Source organism: Uranotaenia lowii, chromosome 2, assembly GCF_029784155.1.
Source record: "Uranotaenia lowii strain MFRU-FL chromosome 2, ASM2978415v1, whole genome shotgun sequence".
Taxonomy (NCBI): Eukaryota; Metazoa; Arthropoda; class Insecta; order Diptera; family Culicidae; genus Uranotaenia; species Uranotaenia lowii.
Genome location: NC_073692.1, coordinates 267,000,682 through 267,019,254, shown reverse-complemented (window position 1 = coordinate 267,019,254; position 18,573 = coordinate 267,000,682). Strand labels below are relative to the sequence as shown.

General features: G+C 38.1%; 3 protein-coding genes across 3 annotated transcripts in view; all 3 read left to right on the top strand.

The window, feature by feature from the left end:
• The window catches only part of LOC129742615 (small conductance calcium-activated potassium channel protein-like), a 466,288-nt gene that overhangs the window by 250,489 nt on the left and 197,226 nt on the right, over nucleotides 1–18,573 (top strand). The window lies entirely within an intron of this gene.
• On the top strand, nucleotides 11,590–15,831 carry LOC129742619 (uncharacterized). The gene has a single exon (XM_055734547.1). It carries the CDS (start codon nucleotides 11,590–11,592, stop codon nucleotides 15,829–15,831), a length of 4,242 nt encoding a protein of 1,413 aa, XP_055590522.1.
• On the top strand, nucleotides 15,838–16,953 carry LOC129742618 (uncharacterized). The gene has a single exon (XM_055734545.1). The coding sequence runs from the start codon at nucleotides 15,838–15,840 to the stop codon at nucleotides 16,951–16,953; it is 1,116 nt and encodes a 371-aa protein (XP_055590520.1).

The following is an 18,573-nucleotide window of genomic DNA, read 5'->3' as shown; positions in this document are numbered from 1 at the left end:
GGCCAAATGGAACGTTTCACGGCTCTCCCCCATTCTACTATTGCCTCCTGAAATTTACAGATACAGCTTACAAGTACATATCTTCTGCTCTTACAACAGCTCCTCTTGGAACTGAGATCAATAAAAAAAACCACAGAGAGTAAACAAACTTGATCATTCGCTTCCCTTCCTACGCTTGTTATTGAAAGCAGTAAATTTTAATATAGTTTTTCAGCTCCAGTGCAGCGTCTTCGCCAACTCCTTCCCACTTGTAATCGTCTTTGTTTGCAATATTTATCATCAAAATATTGACTGCGCTGGGGAAAATGGGAAAAGTTTATATCTCATTCTAGGATAGAGACTGGGAGTAGAAAAAAAAAATTACTGCGAAGCGTTCCAATGCGAAAAACTGTGGTAGATCGAGAAATGGACGTACTTTTCATTTTATGAATTTTTACCAAATCTACTTTTATTTTTCTTGGAAGACTATTGATCAGAAAAACCAACGTATTTCTTATCTTTAACGAAATTGTTTCTTATCTTATGCAAAAACTACGAAGGGAATACAGCTTACAACAAATTACTTCAACATCTTGTTCTAGTAAACATGCATTTTTAGTCGTTATATACTGTGAGCGTGATAAGCGCCTTTGAGTATGCAATCAGAAAACAATACGCACAAAATTTAGTAAAATAGTAAAAAATATTGAAAAAAATATTTAAAGTTGTCATGTGAGTCACATTACCTCCAAAACATAGGCAGTATTCAGTGTTTGGAATAAAAGCGTTAATCCGTCAATCGCTAACCAGACAGCTGACTTTTAGTAAGATGTTCAATTTTGCCGCTGAATTTTTATTGAACTAGCGAATTAAAAAGTTCCGCTATTTCTTTTTGGTCCTGCTGACTTCAGACCGCTAAATCTCATCTATATTTTACACTAGCTGATTTTACCCGGCATTGCTCGGGTTCACATAAAATGTAAATCAAAATGATTCGTTTGACTTTTCGAAAATTTAGAACTGTGATTTTTCTTTTCATATTAAAGAAAAAAATATAGTTATGAGACTTTAATAAAAAGACATTCAAAATGATTTCCCTTTAATGCTCATTCATCGAATCACGTAACATTTTCGCACCCACCATTAAAAGGAAGGTTGAAAAGAATTCGTTTTATATTTTTTTTATCTTCAAATGATATAATTGTTTTTTATTTTTCTCATCCCCCATTTAATAAAAAATTTCTTTTGGACATCATCCCACTTTTCAGGATGGTTCCCTTTACAATGTTATATTAAAGTTGTTATATGATTCTAATCGCCGTAATTTGTATGATTATAATTTTAATGGCATGTGCGGCGGAATGAAAACTAGAAACTAGAACTGCTCGTATGAAGTGTGCGTAAAAACACGCTCTCAAACCATTGGGCTCGCTATACATGGGAATTCTCTTTCTGGGTTTCTTATGTATAGTTAGCTAATGCAGAGCAAAGGCGGGAGCAACTCATGGGAGCTTTTCATCAACATGCCCTCTAGCCTAAAATTTCAACACCTATCAAGCTTTCTCCTATTGGCGCACTAATGCCTGTATATCCACCTTTCTTTCAAATTCTATAAAATAAATTCTCTCTAGTTTTCATTCCGCCGCACATGCCATTAAAATTATAATCGTATATTAAAGTTGTATAAACTTTAAAAATTCTTCTTTCGAATCTTGTTGAACCATTTTGAAGACTAACTTTTGATGTTTTAAATTATATTTTTGCTTTCCTCGCTTTTTAATTTAATTTAATTTAACACTATTTTATGAATACTTGTTCTTAAATGTTGAATGTTCCAATAAAGCCGGAACAAATTTCAATTTCTTCTTTCGTCATCCCCCCTTTCAATTTTCCAGAAAATCCAAAAGGGGGAAATAAATGAAGTTCAAGGTATTTTATGGAAAATTTGATGAATTTTACGTAAATTCAAACATTTGAGAGAGCAAAAATCTAACTGTAAAGAATGAGAATTGTATCACCTTTTGTATTCGACATTTTTCCAAATTTTAGATCTTGATTAACTCGATTTTTCGATGCTATGCGATGTAGGTTGTGTCGAAAATATAGACAGTAAGGAAAATAAGATAAAATATAACACAAGATATGGTAGAGAAAATTAGAAATATATTAAAGCCAAACTATGATGGAATCAATTATTAAATATTTTGAGTGCACATAAGTTCTGAATCCATCTACTTTGTTCGAATCTATTTCGACCGAGAGAGAGAGAGAGAGAGAGAGAGAGAGAGAGAGAGAGAGAGAGAGAGAGAGAGAGAGAGAGAGAGAGAGAGAGAGAGAGAGAGGGAGAGAGAGAGAGACAGTTTATCAATATGTTGAGAAGAGAAAGCTTGAGGAATGAGGAGAATGTGAAAATGTTCCAACCAATGAGATGTTTATCGGAGAGAAAAAGAGGCCGGATCACGTTGAAGGTCAGTTAGAAAAGTGTTGTTAACAAGCATAGAGCGTTTTATCGTATCGCGTTCTTGAAAATTTGTGAATGATTGAAGGATCAAAAAATGACTAGTGTGAAAAATCAGTCACGACAGATGGGTGATTTCGAATTGGAAAAATATCTTAAAAACTAACCATATTGCCAGTTCTTCATTCAAAACCAAAAAATGGTTTCTTTTTAATCAAAAATGGTTAGTTAAAAATGAGCGTGTAAGGATAAGACGAGACAAATTATAGCAAAACCAATGGTTAACCGTTAGATACAATGGATTCGAGCATGGAGAAAGTTATATGTGGTCTTTGCTGGAAGCAGCTTGCGACGGAGTTATTGTCGAAAAGAGTTCTGTTATTCGCTTTTCAAGTGTGCCTCAAAGAGTCCGATGTAAGTATGATGATGTAAGCATTAAATTTAAAAAAAATAAAGACCATATAAATTCGAGCTTAGTTCAATTGAAGGTTCACGCACAATAATTGAGGCCCTCAGGATCAGAGGGGTGCAAGTGCCAAAATAATCAATTTTGAATTAAGTATATCTAAAGGTTCTAACGATGAGAATATAAAAAAAAAGAAAAGGAGAAATGAGGTGTAAATGTATTGATCGGTAACCGCTGAAAAATATCGATCCACTATAAAATAAAAAGTTAAGTGAAAATTGATGTCTGTGATAAGAAAAAGGAATGATTTAGTGAGGAAATATGAGACCAAGTAGACATAAGTTTGCAGAACTTTTTAATAAAAAAATGATAGACTGGGAAGAAAAAAAACTTAAGATGACAAGTTGAGAATACAAGCAGAAAAGATATGGTATATGGCAGATGAAACGATGAGAATATGAAAGACATAGTAAGGAAACAAAACGAATTAATAAAAACATGAGAAGCTGAAAATAAAACAAGATGAGAAATAAAAAAAAAACAGAAAATGAGATGTAGAATATGACAGATGAAAAGTTGAGAATATAAAAAACGAAAATAAAACAAAATTCAAAATGACAGGGTAAAAATATAGTGACAAAAGAGAATGAAAAATAAAACGGGACAAAGGAAACAATAAAACGATTACTAAAATGATGATAATAGGACAGCTCAGTCCAGAAAATAGACAATAACTAAAAAAAATGAGCAAAAAAAAGATGTAAGTAACTGGATAAAAAGAAAGATTCAGGATTAAAAAAAAATATTTAAAAAATATTGTTGTGTCCGTTGATCTTGAAAAAGTTTCTCTAAATGGTGTAAATTTCTAAGCAAATTAAGTTATTAAATCGCGCGACTGAAAAGGACAGGAAAATTCAGAGCTGTTTAGAAGGAAGAACAGTTTGGCATTGTAATAAGGATCTGAGTGAAGAGACTTTGAATGATGATGATGATGAGAGAGAGAGAGAGAGAGAGAGAGAGAGAGAGAGAGAGAGAGAGAGAGAGAGAGAGAGAGAGAGAGAGGCTTTAAATACGGTGATTTTCAGAAATTAAATTCAGTGTCTTAAATTTAAACCATAATTTCAAATCAAGTTTTGGGGAGCGAAATAATAAAAAATTCGTTTGAAGCAAACAAACAATTCAAAAAAGATTTTTAAAATACAGAATCAGTTATTTTTGAAAAAAGTCAGATGAGGAATCCATGAGATTAGTTCTAAAAATTCAGAAAAACCATGGAACTGAGCTTCAGTAACTTAAGAACTTAAGAAAATCTCAATGAACTGAATCTGGAAATTAAATATGAAAAAACATAGGAAAATTCATGTTAAAAAAAATCACTCAATGATATTAGCAACTCAACTATGAGATCGTATTAATGATGATTTGAGAATGAACATTTGGAAAATGATATGTTGAATTCAGGATATTTACTTCAGAATATGGTAAAATTTTGGTTAAATCAGTTGAAAATGTTTAAACCTAAGACAAAAATTGGGATAGAAATTCAATAACAAAAACTCAGTTCTGTCGATTGGTCCAATTTAAGCAACTACAGTTTTTTTTATAGATTTTATTTTCAAAAATTCAAAAGGGTTTAGAATTAATCAACCACCGAAAATTTCAATAGTAATTATTAAAAAGTGAAAAGTTATAATAATACCCGGTTTTGATCATAAGCTTCTCTGTTCTCTCTTAGCACTGTGAGCCACTTTTGACGAAATTAGCTGCTATTTTAGAGCAGTAACCGTTTCTTGGAAAGTTAACGTAATAAAAAACATTATAGTTGTGCAAGACGTTTGCATGTAATGAAAATGAGGAGATGTTTTTCTTTATTTTACCTGACTGAGATGTTTCGATAAAAAAAAGAAAACTTGAGGTGTTTTTCCTCATATTCTCTTGATTTTTTTTCGAATTTGGTTTATATTATTTTTGTCCAGATTAAGGGTTGAAAATTTGAAATTCAATACAAAGATTTGGATGATCTCAGCCCGAAAAATGCGAAAGAACTTCTTCACTGCTTCCTCTAGGGTAAGGCTGCCAGAATTTTTTCAGCACTTACCCGGGCCGGACAATCCGTGCTATTTTCATCTAAAAACCTGGCAAAATCCGGGCATTTGATTCCAGAATGTCGACCAAAAATTCGGGCAATACCGTCAACTGGGGCAACATGCAACACTTTTCAACTTCAAAGGCTTCTAAAATCTTAATGCTTACAGATAATCATACCTCTTGTACATCAAAAGTTTTAAGGTTGATGGGACACCAAACTGACGTAGTCAGAAAAAATTATTGGTTTTACCAGTTATTTTTAAATTTACAAAAACATGCGATTTTCACCCTACTAAGAAAAAGGGGTAAGTTGCAACAAACTCTGTAATTAATGAAAAATCAAATGAAAACGTTTGAAAATTTATAGTTTTTGATACATTTGTGATGACATAACGCATAAAGCACCAATTAAAGTAATTTTTAGTTTTGTTCGAATTAAATTTTACAATTTTTCTGTCAAAAATTTTTTAAGAAAAAAAGTGTTACTCTACTGCATACATTTAGGGGTAAAAAATACTACCAAATATTCTATTATCTTAAATCGTGTAAATAAATCTTAAGATAGATGAAATTTTAATGTTAACTGATGCATAATGAAAAACAATCATATCCCAGCATATGGAACGTAATTTATGAGATTTAGTTCTGATTTGCATTTTGTTGCATTTTGCCCCAGTCAGCTAACTATTATAAAAAGATTTATTTAAAAAAAATTAGTGATTGTCCGAAAAATATTTATACACCAAAAGTGTTGGTATTGGATAATGAAAGCAATATAAAGTTTGTAGGTGATATCATTAAGCCAATCCGTCATAAGAGGTAACGTTTTTTACGGCATCGAGAAATGTAAAAATTTGAACATCTATTGCTCGATTTTTTAATTTTTTATGAGAATCAAAAACTTTAAAAAACTCTTTCACGATGTTAAAAACTATGTCATCATCATTTTGCTATCACTCAATGATTACCGTCAAACAGGGCATCATGCAACAGCGGGGTTCGATGCAACATTTATATAACACTACATTGAATCAATTTTTAATTTAATGTATTGTAATAAAGTTATCTTTTAATGATAACAAAATGATGATGACATAATTTCTCACATCTTAAGCTGGTTGTCTTAAGTTTTTTATTTTTATGTAAAATTTGAAAAATCTAGCAATAAATGTACAAATTTTAACATTTTTTGATGCCGAAAAAAACTTTACCCAGTATGACGGATCGGCTTGATAAAATTACCTACAAACTTTTTACAGGTTTCCTCATATTATACCAACATTGTTGTTTTTAAAATATTTTTCGAACAATTACCCAATTTTATTAAATGAATATTTTTAATATTCAGTTAGGTGTCTGGGGTTAAATGCAACAAAATGCAAATCAAAGAAATACCTTGTAAATCTCGTTTGCATGTGTTGGAATGTGGATGTTTTGAATCACGTGTTTGTAAACATTTAAATTTCATTCATCCGAACATTTATTTTTATGATTTCAGCTTTTAGAATTTTTCGTAGTATTATTTAACCCCTAAATGTATGCAGCATCCTTAATTTCAGAAAAAATGTGAAAATTTGTTTTTACAGACCCAAAAACTACTGCAATTGATGTTGTCATGCGTAATGGTCTTTAAGACATCGCAAATATATTAAAAATTATGAATTTCCGTACGTGTTCATAAGATTTTTCATTAAAAACAAAGTTTGTTGCAAGTTACCCCATTTTCTAAGAAGGGTGAAAATCGCATGTTTTTAGAAAATTAAAAATAACTGAAGAAACCAATAATTTTTTTAACTACGCCAATTTGATGTCCCAGCATCCTTAAAACTTTTGATGCATAAAGGATACGATTAACTGTGAACATAAGTTTTTTAGAAGCTATTGAAGTTGAAAATTGTTGCATGTTGCCCCAGTTGACGGTACTTTATTACAGTACATTGAAATAAAAATTGAATGAGTGTTGTGGTATACAATTGTTGCATCTAACCCTGCTTTTGCATGATGCCCCGTTTGACGGTATCTAGACAAAGTTGGTCCAAATCCAGGAATTACTCAACCTAAAAGCATTTTTTTTTATCCCCAGTTTTTAAATCGTATTTTACGCCTTCAAAAAACTTATCATGGTTATTTTTATAAAACGGGTTCAAAAAATTTTGTTTTAGACGCATAAATAAAAATTTATTCAACACAATTTGTTTTTTTTTTTGTTTGTTTTGGCAAATAAAGTGAATAAATCCGGGCAAATTCCGAGCATTTTTAACTGAAATCCGGGCGACCGGGCCGGGCCGAACTTTTGTCAAATTTTGTGTTTAATATCCGGGCAAACCTGGATAAAACCGGACAATCTGGCAACCTTACTCTAGGGGCCCTCCTTAATTTATGTAAGAGAAAAACTATTCTAGATATTATTTCACGTGGGCCTTTTAGTAGTTATATTTCAAGTTTTTAAACCGATTTTCGTGCTTTGATTTCTTTTCATAGATTAGAAGAAACTGAGGTAGTATGATTAAAGTAATGTTAAAAAAAATTTCCCTCGGGGAGCCCCCCTAAGCCGGGGGGCCCGGGGCAATTGTCCCTTTTGTCTCCCCTTTAATCCGGCCTTGATAATTTGGTAATTGTTAGAAAAATATTTCTACAGCAACAGAATCGGCATGGGAAATTAAAGCAATACAATTGAAGGTGATATTAAGCCAATCCGTCATACTGGGTAAAGTTTTTTACGGCATCGAAAAATTTCAAAAAATCATCTATTGTTAGTTTTTTTTTAGTTTTCTATGAGAATCAAAATTTTTTGAACAATCTCATGATGTGAGAAACTATGTTATCATAGTTTTATTATTATCAAATATTAACTTTATTATACTATATTAAAATAAGAATTGATTAAGTGCCATAGTATTCAAATGTTGCATCTAACCCCGCTGTTGTTTGATGCTCCGTTTGACGGAATTCAATTTCGTATTGGTTCCACTTCTATTGAAAAAGAGAAATATTTGAATTGATTTGTTATGTTAAAACTTGATTGAGTTTTATTCCAAATTGCTGAAATTATACATTCTTTACAATAATTTTGTATAATAGCTTAGCTTAGCTTAGCTTGATTAACTACTCACATCCACCTTAAACCGTAAAACCCGAAATGCATGGTTGAAGAAAATTGATGCATGGTTGAAAAAAAAATCAAATTATGATAAAAATCATTTCGAGCTCCACGATCGCTGGCGTGGCTCAGTAGAACAAGTTCCACATCGCCAATGGTTGCTACTCCGTTATTGACCGAGGCCATCAATTTTATTCAGAGGTCAAATGAATGGTGCTTGGGATTAGCAGCTCATTCACACTGCTCAAAACTGATGCTCTCTCTTTTAACGTCAATAACGGCGCCGGGCACGTCCTAGTAGTCAATAAATAGATTGGAAGAAAGAGAAAAGGATGAAAGATCTATTTTGTGCTTTAGGACCGAGGTTACCTCTGCATCCTAGCAAAACAATTTTAGTTGGGAGAGGGGTTGAAGGAATTGATTGGGAGACACTTTTGACTAGTGTTACGGCGAACGATAAATTTTGTTTTCCAGACTCATAAAGTTTCTATAGAATGCTTTCAGTTCATTAGCAGGCATGAGTATGTTAGGTTAAATGGTGATAAAAAAAGTTAACGACTATTACCAAGTATAAACATTAATTTTTAAAAATAATTATTTTATATAGTCGCTTAATCCAATGGCATATCAAGTTAACGTTTAACCGATTTTTTTTATTTGAGAGCTCTCTATGAAAATCCTAACTTGAATTGCAACAAGTAAAGCGACAATAAATGAACATGAAAATTCGATAATTTTTTGATTGACGATTTAAACACAAATATCATAGCAAAATATACGATTCAAATATTAGTATACGAAAAAAAAGCTCGCAAATGTCTCAATTTTTAACATAGATATTCTTAATCGGAATTATCAAAACTATGATCCATCTTGGCCTTAAATAACTCCGGGCCATTTAAGATCTATCTTTAGTCAAATTTTCTGTTGTTTTGTCTCTGTTCAGTTCTGTATAAATTAGCGGAAGCTTAGATGAAAAAAACATCAATTTACATGTTATGCAATGGATTGGAAAAAAAAATGAAACGACAATTAGCTTTGAATCGGGGTCAAAGAATTGAGAAATCCAAACATCCAAGCTTCCAACATCGTTATTTTTTGTAGTCTTTAGTCCAGAGGTTCAACATGCCTCTTTACAATAATTCTGTATAATAGTATAATAACAGGAACTCTAATTTTGAAAGTGGGACATATATAAAATTAGGATAATTTGGGACATAAATTTAAAAAAAATTGTTTTTGATCCAAATATCAAGCAATCTACACACATTTTTTCACCTTTCAGAACGAAAACGTACCTTGTAAAAAGACAATGAATTCAAACAACTTCAAATCAACACATTTAGGAAAAAAATAATTAAGACACGTATGCCACAAGGATTGTGTGTTATTAATAAAACTTAAAAATAATTTTGGGAAATTATTTTATCGGCTATATCGGTGAAATTTTATATTCTTTGAGAAAGAATATTTTAGAATTGAAAGACTAAGAGCGGAAAGAAGATTAGAATAAGATGAAAGATGTTGAAATTGAGCGGACAGGTAATTTTAATTTGAAAAACTTTTCATCACATTTCATCGTTTTGTTCCTCCTCCTTACACTTCCGCTCAATTTCAACTTCTTTCATCTTATTCTTATCTTCTATCCGCCTTTAAGTTTTCAATTCTTAAATATTTTTTCTCAAAGAATATAAAATGTCACCGATATAGCCGATAAAATAATTTCCCAAAAATAAATTAACGGTGATTAACTCTTCACGTTTTTCTTTTTTTTACTTTGGGGAGATTTTACAGATAAAAAATGGCGGATATTTTCGGGAAAAATCGTAGTTATTACTTCAAACAGCCACAAAAATTTCATAAAAAATTTTTTAAGTTAAATAAAAACGTTGGGGTCCAGAAAAACATCTATTAAAAATATTTTGCTCTGATTTTTTGACTTCAAGTGATTCAGTGCTGAGATACAGTGTCCACCCCCCCCCCCCCCCCCCCCCTTAACTAAGTACAACATCTAGGAATGGTGATATATGTAGGAAAGGAAGAAATCGAGCAGCGTGGCATCATGAACATACATAGTAAATAATCAAGGGAAAATGATACGAACTGAGTCTAAGGAAAAATTGAGATAGAGAGAAATGTTTTTCCTCATTTTATGTTTTTTGAAAGCTGAATAAAATAGCCGTTGGTAGCTAAAAATGAGGTAATTCAGATTGGTTTTGGGACTTTAAAGTATCAATAAGAACTTAAATTTTGAGCTGCAAATAGCGAACTTCAAATCATTGAAGGAACTGAATAAGCTTTATGGTACCTGTTTTATAAAGCTTGTTCCGGCGCAGTCACAATGAACAGCGGTCCACAACAATTAATTACGATAAAATACGAAGACATCAATGAATTACAAAGAAAATACGAAAAAATACTATAAAATACGAATGTGAAGTGAAATAGCTTTAAGGGAAGAAATTCTATGTAAATATTATCTACACACAAACATGAATTTCACCGAACACAATTTCACACAACACACAACACAAAACATTGAATTGACAACACTGCACACTCACACCATATAGTTCTAAGAGTGAGAAAAAACATGACGAGAAAGTGATAAGTGAATTCCAATACTAGTATATAAGTGACATGTATGTATTTTTTATGCTTCAATAAAAATCACTTTTCAAACCTATTCGCGCGCAACGGACGTGCTTTTTTATCACCCGAAAGTACATCAGTTCTCGGCCTTTGTTCTGCTCCGCCATCGCTGGTCAAGTTGATGACCAAAGTTGTTCCTGCTATTCCGAATCCTTCGACGCCGTTTGGGACCCAATTCGTGGGACACTAAGAACGGAATCCTGCGTCCGTACATGGTCCTTCGAGCCGGATTGAACTGCACACGTACCTGCCAGGCCTGCGGGAACTTTTCGACGTTCATCAGCAGCAGAAAGTGCAAACAATTCATCGATCAGCAGCAGCAGAAGCAATTAATTTGCTCATCAGCACCAGCAGCAGCAGCAATCAATCACCGCGGAACCAACAGCAATCCTGAAAGGGGGGTTGGTCATCGGTCCCGAGTGCGTGATTGAGGCTTTTTTTTGGGAAATTCGACATCCGACGGAACATTTCGAACTTCGTTGGAAACATCCCGGGTGATTTTTTTTCGATTTGTCAACATCAACAAACCGTAGGTTGGACCGGTCCGGTAAGTCATATGCCCACTATTCTTTAGCCGGAAACGGTTCCAAGTGAAAAGTTAGCACAATTGGTGCATGTTTCGGATATTTTTTGATCATCGAATATTGTTCGTCGGCCATTGCTGTAGGCCATAGAAGATCAATTTAGAGCTCACTATTAACCCTTCAAGTCCCAGTAGCACAAAAAGTGCCTAATTCAAAAATATTTTTGAAAGTTTTTTTTATTTTTGAATTTTTGCGGATCGATTGCGATTATCGATTTTTCGGGTAATTTAACCCTCTCAGTACCACTGGAAAATATTTGAAAACAAAAAAAAAATATTTTTTCGGTATTTTGCGGTTTTTTTTGAATTTTTTCCGCTAAGCGATGAAGAAAGAAGTGGAGTTTAAGAAAAACTTGGTGATTTATCGCCAGGCTCGAGATTCAATGGAACGAGCCATGAATTTCATGCAAAATTTCGATCCGGATACGCAAGTTGAGCAAGCTTTAGCTCGAAAAAATGCTCTTGAGAGTAATTATAAGAAATTTTGCCAAGCCTCATTGAATCTTGAGAGCCTTGAGGAGGAGGAAAATACTGAGATAGATTTCCCCAAGGATATGGCTGCTTTTGAGGAGGATTACTTCACGCTTAAAGCGTTTTACGCATCGCTAGAGGTACCCCGCACGCCAGCACCATTGTCAGGTTCATCGGGTCATTCTTTTCGGGCCCTGAAGTTGCCGGATATTAAACTGCCGGAATTCAGTGGCAGTATTTTACGGTGGTTTTCGTACTACGACACGTTCGACTCGTTAGTACATAACAACGCAGAGTTATCAGATGTGCAGAAGTTTCACTACCTCAAGTCGACTCTTCGAGGAGAGGCATTGAAACTTGTTGAGAAAATGTCTGTAACGGGTAACAATTATTCAGTGGCGCTGAAAATGTTGACTGATCGGTATCAGAACTTGAACATCCTGGTACGCAGTCACATTGAGGCGTTGTTCAAAGTGGAAAAGGTGCGCAAGGAATGTCCACGGGAATTGACAAGTTTGGTCGGCGACTTCGAGAACAACTTAGGAGTTTTGGAGAAGCTGGGCGAGAACACGAAAGGCTGGAGTTCACTTCTGGTGCACATGGTGTCAGCGCGGCTGGATCACAACACGCTTCGCGAGTGGCAGCGAGCAGCGGATAAGAAAAAGATGCCGACGTACGACGAGCTGATCAAGTTTATCCGTGAGTACGTGATGGAGCTAGAGACGTTGCAGTCCGATCGACCAGTGCGTGACTCCAGACCCAATCTCCAGAGCGTGAATGCTGCTACCGACGTCAAATCCAACGACAACTGTGCGGCGTGCGGGAAGGGACATCGTTTGTATTTCTGCGAGCAGTTCAAACACATGCCGGTTACTCAACGTGCTGCGATCTTGAAAAAATCTGGATTGTGTGTCAACTGCCTCCTTGGAAAGCATTCGTTCGCTACCTGCAAGTACGGAGCCTGCCGAGTATGCGGAACCAAGCATCACACGCTACTACACAATCCAGATGTGGATAAAGCAAGAGGATCCGGCACAAATCAAGTTCCGAAGCAGTCTTCCGTTTCCAATTTCGCTGGTGTCGATAGTTCGCTTCCTGTTCCTCTCAGCCTCTCCGCCAATACGCACTCGGGGACCAAACGTCTCGACCTCTCCCCTTCGAACCAAGTATTTCTCGCCACTGCTGTTGTCAAAGTCCTCGGTCCAAAGGGTACTTCGTTCCTCGCTCGAGTTCTGCTTGATAGCGCTTCGCAGCCGAATCTCATGACTGAAAGGTTTCGTCGTCTTCTGAATTCGCGGAAGACTCCTGGTAACACAGAGATCGCTGGCATTGGTGGAAATATTTCTGCAGTTTCGCTGTTTTCGACTGTCGCTACGGTTGCCTCACGGTTCAACAACTTCCGAGTTCCGCTGGAGTTTATTGTGATGGATAAGGTGACCAGCGATCTTCCAACTTGCACCATCGATGTTAACGATTGGGCCATTCCGGAGAACATTCGTCTCGCCGATCCATCGTTTGCTACGCGTGGTCCCATCGATATGGTGATTGGTGCACGGGTTTTCTTCGAGCTCTTGCGAAGCGGTCACTCCAAACTTGGCGACGGAAAACCGATGCTCCAGAATTCGGTGTTTGGTTGGCTCGTATCCGGTTTTCACGACAGCGGTTCCAATGCGGATGAAGTTCGGGTCCATTGTAACCTGTCGACGTTCCACGATCTTGAGCAGAGCGTTAGCAGATTTTGGGAGCTTGAAATGTGCCAGACAAATTCTACGTTGTCAGTTGAGGAGCGCCTTTGTGAGAACCACTTCGAATCAACAACTCGCAGGGATGATTCCGGACGTTACATCGTTAGCCTGCCCAAAAAACCGGAACTTATCGGTCAGCTGGGAAATTCGCGTGCTATCGCCACTCGTCGATTCTACTGCCTCGAAAAACGTCTTGAGCAGAATTCCGATCTCAAGGCACAATATTCCTCGTTCATGTCCGAATATCTTGCGCTTGGACATATGAAATTGGTTGATGCTGTCGAGGATGCTCCGGGTCGCCATTTCTATTTGCCACATCATGCTGTTTTCAAGCCGGACAGTTCTTCTACGAAGCTGCGAGTAGTGTTCGACGGTTCCTGCAAAACCACTTCGGGTTTTAGCCTCAACGACTTGCTGCTGAAGGGTCCAACTGTTCAGGATGACATGATTTCGATCATTCTACGGTTTCGGATGCATTCTGTGGTCGTAACAGCTGACGTTACGAAAATGTACCGCCAAATCTGGGTAGCAGAGGAAGATCGGGCTTATCAGCGGATTCTCTGGCGTAAATCTTCTTCAGAACCACTTCGTACGTACGAGCTTACGACGGTCACCTATGGCACCACAACCGCACCGTACCTGGCAACACGATGTCTGCAGCAAATAGCCGACGATGAAGCCCAGAAGTTTCCGAAAGCAGTTCCCGTAGTGAAACAAGGTTTCTACGTTGACGACGTTATGCGTGGCTTCGACACAGTGGAGGAAGCAGTTGCAGCTATACGAGAGACGTCTCTGATGCTGAATTCCGGTGGTTTTCCTCTCTGTAAATACGCATCCAATGTTCCAGAAGTAGTTGAGCAGTTTCCAGCAGAGCTTCGAGAACAGGCCTCCGTTTCGGAACTTGATCGTTCGTCTCCAATCAAAGCACTCGGCTTATTTTGGAAGCTTACCTCCGATGAGCTTCTGTTCAAAGTTCCTGAATGGCCAGACGTCCCTTCGACCAAGCGAAATATCCTGTCGCATATCTGCAGCTTGTTCGATCCGCTAGGGTTAGTTGGTCCGGTGATTGTTCATGCGAAAATGCTGATCCAGCTCCTTTGGGAAATGCAGTTAGGCTGGGATGATCCGGTTCCCACAAGTATTTCCGACCAGTGGATGGAGATATCATCGCAGCTCCCGATTTTGTCGCAGCTTTCGATTCCTCGCTTCGTGTTGACGGAGAAGCTAGCCACTTTAGAGCTTCATGGGTTTGCTGATGCTTCGCTGCGTGCATACGGTGCCTGCATCTACCTTCGTTCGATATCCGCATCGGGTGCAGTCACTGTCCGCCTTATGACAGCAAAATCCAGGGTTGCCCCAACTGAGAAGCGTAGACCTACCCTCGCACGTCTGGAGTTGTGTGCTGGTCTTCGTTTGGCTAATCTACAGAATCAACTGCTGGAGAGCCTTCAACTCCAATGTCCCCGGTTTCTGTGGTCAGATTCTACAATCACGCTGCACTGGATTTCGCGCGATCCATCGAATTGGAATTCCTTCGTCGCCAATCGGGTTTCGCAGATTCAGCAGTTAACTGAGACCGCTACTTGGCTGCATGTGCCTACTGAAGACAATCCGGCTGACCACATTTCGCGTGGTTTGACTCCAGAATCCATCGTTGGCAATGAATTGTGGTGGAATGGTCCAAAATGGCTGCTTCGTCCTCCTCAACATTGGCCTGCGTCCGCGTATTCCTGGAAAACCCAGCCGCCGCCAGAAGTAGACACCGAGAAAAGGAAATCCGTTCCTATTTCCGCAGTTTGCACTCACCAAGAGTCCTGGACCCGAGAAACGTTGGGCTATTTTGATAGCTACTACCGCCTACTTCGAATCATCGCCCTTTGCAAGCGTTTCATGAACAACTGTAAATTATTGGAACATGCACGCACCGTGGGATTTCTGGCACCTTCCGAGATTCGTTCGGCAGAGCTGTCACTTCTGCAATGCGTGCAGCTCGAAGAGTTCGCTGAAGATCACAAACGTTTACGGCAAGGCTCGACCGTTTCGCAGAAATCTCCGTTGCTGAAACTTCGCCCGTTCATGGACCAAAATGAACAGTTGATTCGTGTGGGAGGTCGCCTCAAAAACGCTCCAATTCCATTCGACCGAAAATATCCATTTCTCATTCCGAAGAAGCATTTCATCACGGATCTTATCTTCCTCGACGCCCATGAAGAAACGCTTCACGCAGGACCTTCTCATCTATTGGCAGCGGTTCGTCGTCGTTACTGGCCAATAGATGGTCCAAATAAAGCCCGTAATACAGTCCACCAATGCATCGTCTGTTTCCGCAACAAACCGAGATTCGCTTAGCAAGTTATGGCACATCTTCCTGCTGTACGCGTTACACCATCGCTTCCATTCACCAGTACCGGAGTTGATTTCATGGGTCCAGTGTACTTGAAACCTCCTCGCAAACAGGGCCCAATCAAATCCTATATTTGCGTCTTCGTTTGCATGGTTACCAAGGCCGCACATCTCGAACTGGTAATGAGCCTCACATCCGACGCTTTCATCGCAGCGCTGAAACGATTCTGCTCCCGGAGACGACGTCCATCAGATATTTACTGCGACAACGCCACGAATTTCGTCGGCGCCAAGAACCAGCTGGAAGAACTTCGTGTTCTCTTCCTGTCGCAACGGCATCAGTCCGAGATTGCCAGAACAACAGCCCGAATGGGAATCGCTTTCCATTTCATCCCACCACGCTCACCCACCTTTGGAGGGTTGTGGGAAGCTTGCGTCAAGTCCGTGAAACATCACCTACATCGCGTGACTCTTGATGTCCTTCAGACGCAAGAGGAAATGACCACTACGGTCGCACAAATCGAAGCGTGCCTCAATTCCCGGCCGCTTACTCCCCGTTCCAACGATCCCACAGACCTCGAGGCCCTAACTCCAGGCCATTTCCTAATCGGTGGTCCAATCCTAGCTCTTCCCGAACCAAACCTTACCTCGTTACCCTCCAATCACCTGTCCCGCTGGCAAGACCAACAGCGTGTTCTCCAAACGCTTTGGGATCGCTGGTACGTAGAATACTTGCCCACTCTACAGCGTCTCCATAAATGGCCCGGTAAACACCCGAATCTAGCCGTCGGTGACATGGTTCTGGTCGAAGACAACAACTTGCCTCCTACGAAATGGCCCATCGCTCGAGTCCTGAAGACGATTGTTGGCGACGATGCGTGTGGCAGAGTTGCAGACGTGCTGTGTGATGGAAACCAAATCCGCCGTTGCTCAATCCGCAAAATGTGCCCGCTCCCACATTGCGAAGCCTCCACAGTCACGGAATCCGAGCGTCAGCCTTCCGCTCCGAGCTGCACTCCCCAACCATCTCCCACAATTGATCTTCTGGCTCCATCCACACTTCCGGCCGCTGCTCAACTTTTGGCTCCGAACAGCGAGATTGGTTCCGACGACGACAACGACGAGTAATCATCCTAGGTTCCATTGCAGTACACATCGCGACAGCCGTTCCTTCCAATCGAGATGCTGTTGAAATGAACATTTCAAGGGGGGCGGCATGTTCCGGCGCAGTCACAATGAACAGCGGTCCACAACAATTAATTACGATAAAATACGAAGACATCAATGAATTACAAAGAAAATACGAAAAAATACTATAAAATACGAATGTGAAGTGAAATAGAAATTCTATGTAAATATTATTTACACACAAACATGAATTTCACCGAACACAATTTCACACAACACACAACACAAAACATTGAATTGACAACACTGCACACTCACACCATATAGTTCTAAGAGTGAGAAAAAACATGACGAGAAAGTGATAAGTGAATTCCAATACTAGTATATAAGTGACATGTATGTATTTTTTATGCTTCAATAATGCTTTTTTATCACCCGAAAGTACATCAGTTCTCGGCCTTTGTTCTGCTCCGCCATCGCTGGTCAAGTTGATGACCAAAGTTGTTCCTGCTATTCCGAATCCTTCGACGCCGTTTGGGACCCAATTCGTGGGACACTAAGAACGGAATCCTGCGTCCGTACAAAGCTTTTGATTGCTTGGGAAGTCCTGTTGTATCGGAATTCGTGTGTGTTCTAGGTTTAATGTCAATCTGTTGTAAAAATTTCAAGTTTCAATCTATTTTAATTGATTTTGTAGAGAAGAGTGTTCGGGCTCGGCCGATGGGGGGGTTCGGTATTCGAGGGTTTTCTTCCCGTCTCTTAGGCGACGGCATCCACCAGCAGCAGAAGCTCCAGGTAAGTCGTCTTCACTTCACACCAACAGCTGATCACCCGTTCGGGGGGGAATTTTGTTTGTGCTATTCGGGTCTGTTTGCGAGATAGCACCAAACAGTACTCGCGATCGATTGTATTGCCACTGCACTTTGATTTTCGGAACTTGTATATTGAAGTCGCTTGATTGGACTTAGATTGTTGATTTATTAATAGTAGAAGTAAAAATCCGTGCGATTCGTTTAACGTTCTAATCTATTCTAATTATAAAAAATGGCTTACATACTATTGTGTGAACTCTCTCCGCGATGTTCGATATGTTGCGAGAGAGAGTTGATCTTATGCTAAGGTACGATCACAAATAATGGTGTTTACGAGCAAATGGATTAAAGTGTCAAGTGAACATAGATTAAGACACATATTACAAACAAAAACTTAGATGCTATTTCCTGATCGGTACAGTATCGATCAAAGAGATCAGCTAATATAAATTAAATTTTAAAATGGAGAAATCACAGTGATCACAGATTATCAATGACGATTAAACATTTAAAAAAATAGACGGTTCGAAGAAAATTTCAAAGGTGATGAAAAGAGCGAAGAGGATTCGGAATAGAAACTTGACCATAAACTGAATTTTTGACCCTCAACAAATATTTGATCGTTACCTATAAAGTCGCTCAAAATTTCTAAAAATAAATTTAATTGTTATTTCAAATCACGAGATATATGATTTAAAAATACCAAAATCGACTTTAATTGCATGACTTTCTATCATGTTTTTAACACAAACGTGTTTCGAAATACTGTTCTTCATGTATTTCAAAACACGTTTGTGTTAAATACATG

Excerpts from the sequence above, each read along its gene's own strand:
- LOC129742618 (XM_055734545.1), top strand. The coding sequence starts at position 15,838 with ATGGCACATCTTCCTGCTGTACGCGTTACACCATCGCTTCCATTCACC.
- LOC129742619 (XM_055734547.1), top strand. The coding sequence starts at position 11,590 with ATGAAGAAAGAAGTGGAGTTTAAGAAAAACTTGGTGATTTATCGCCAG.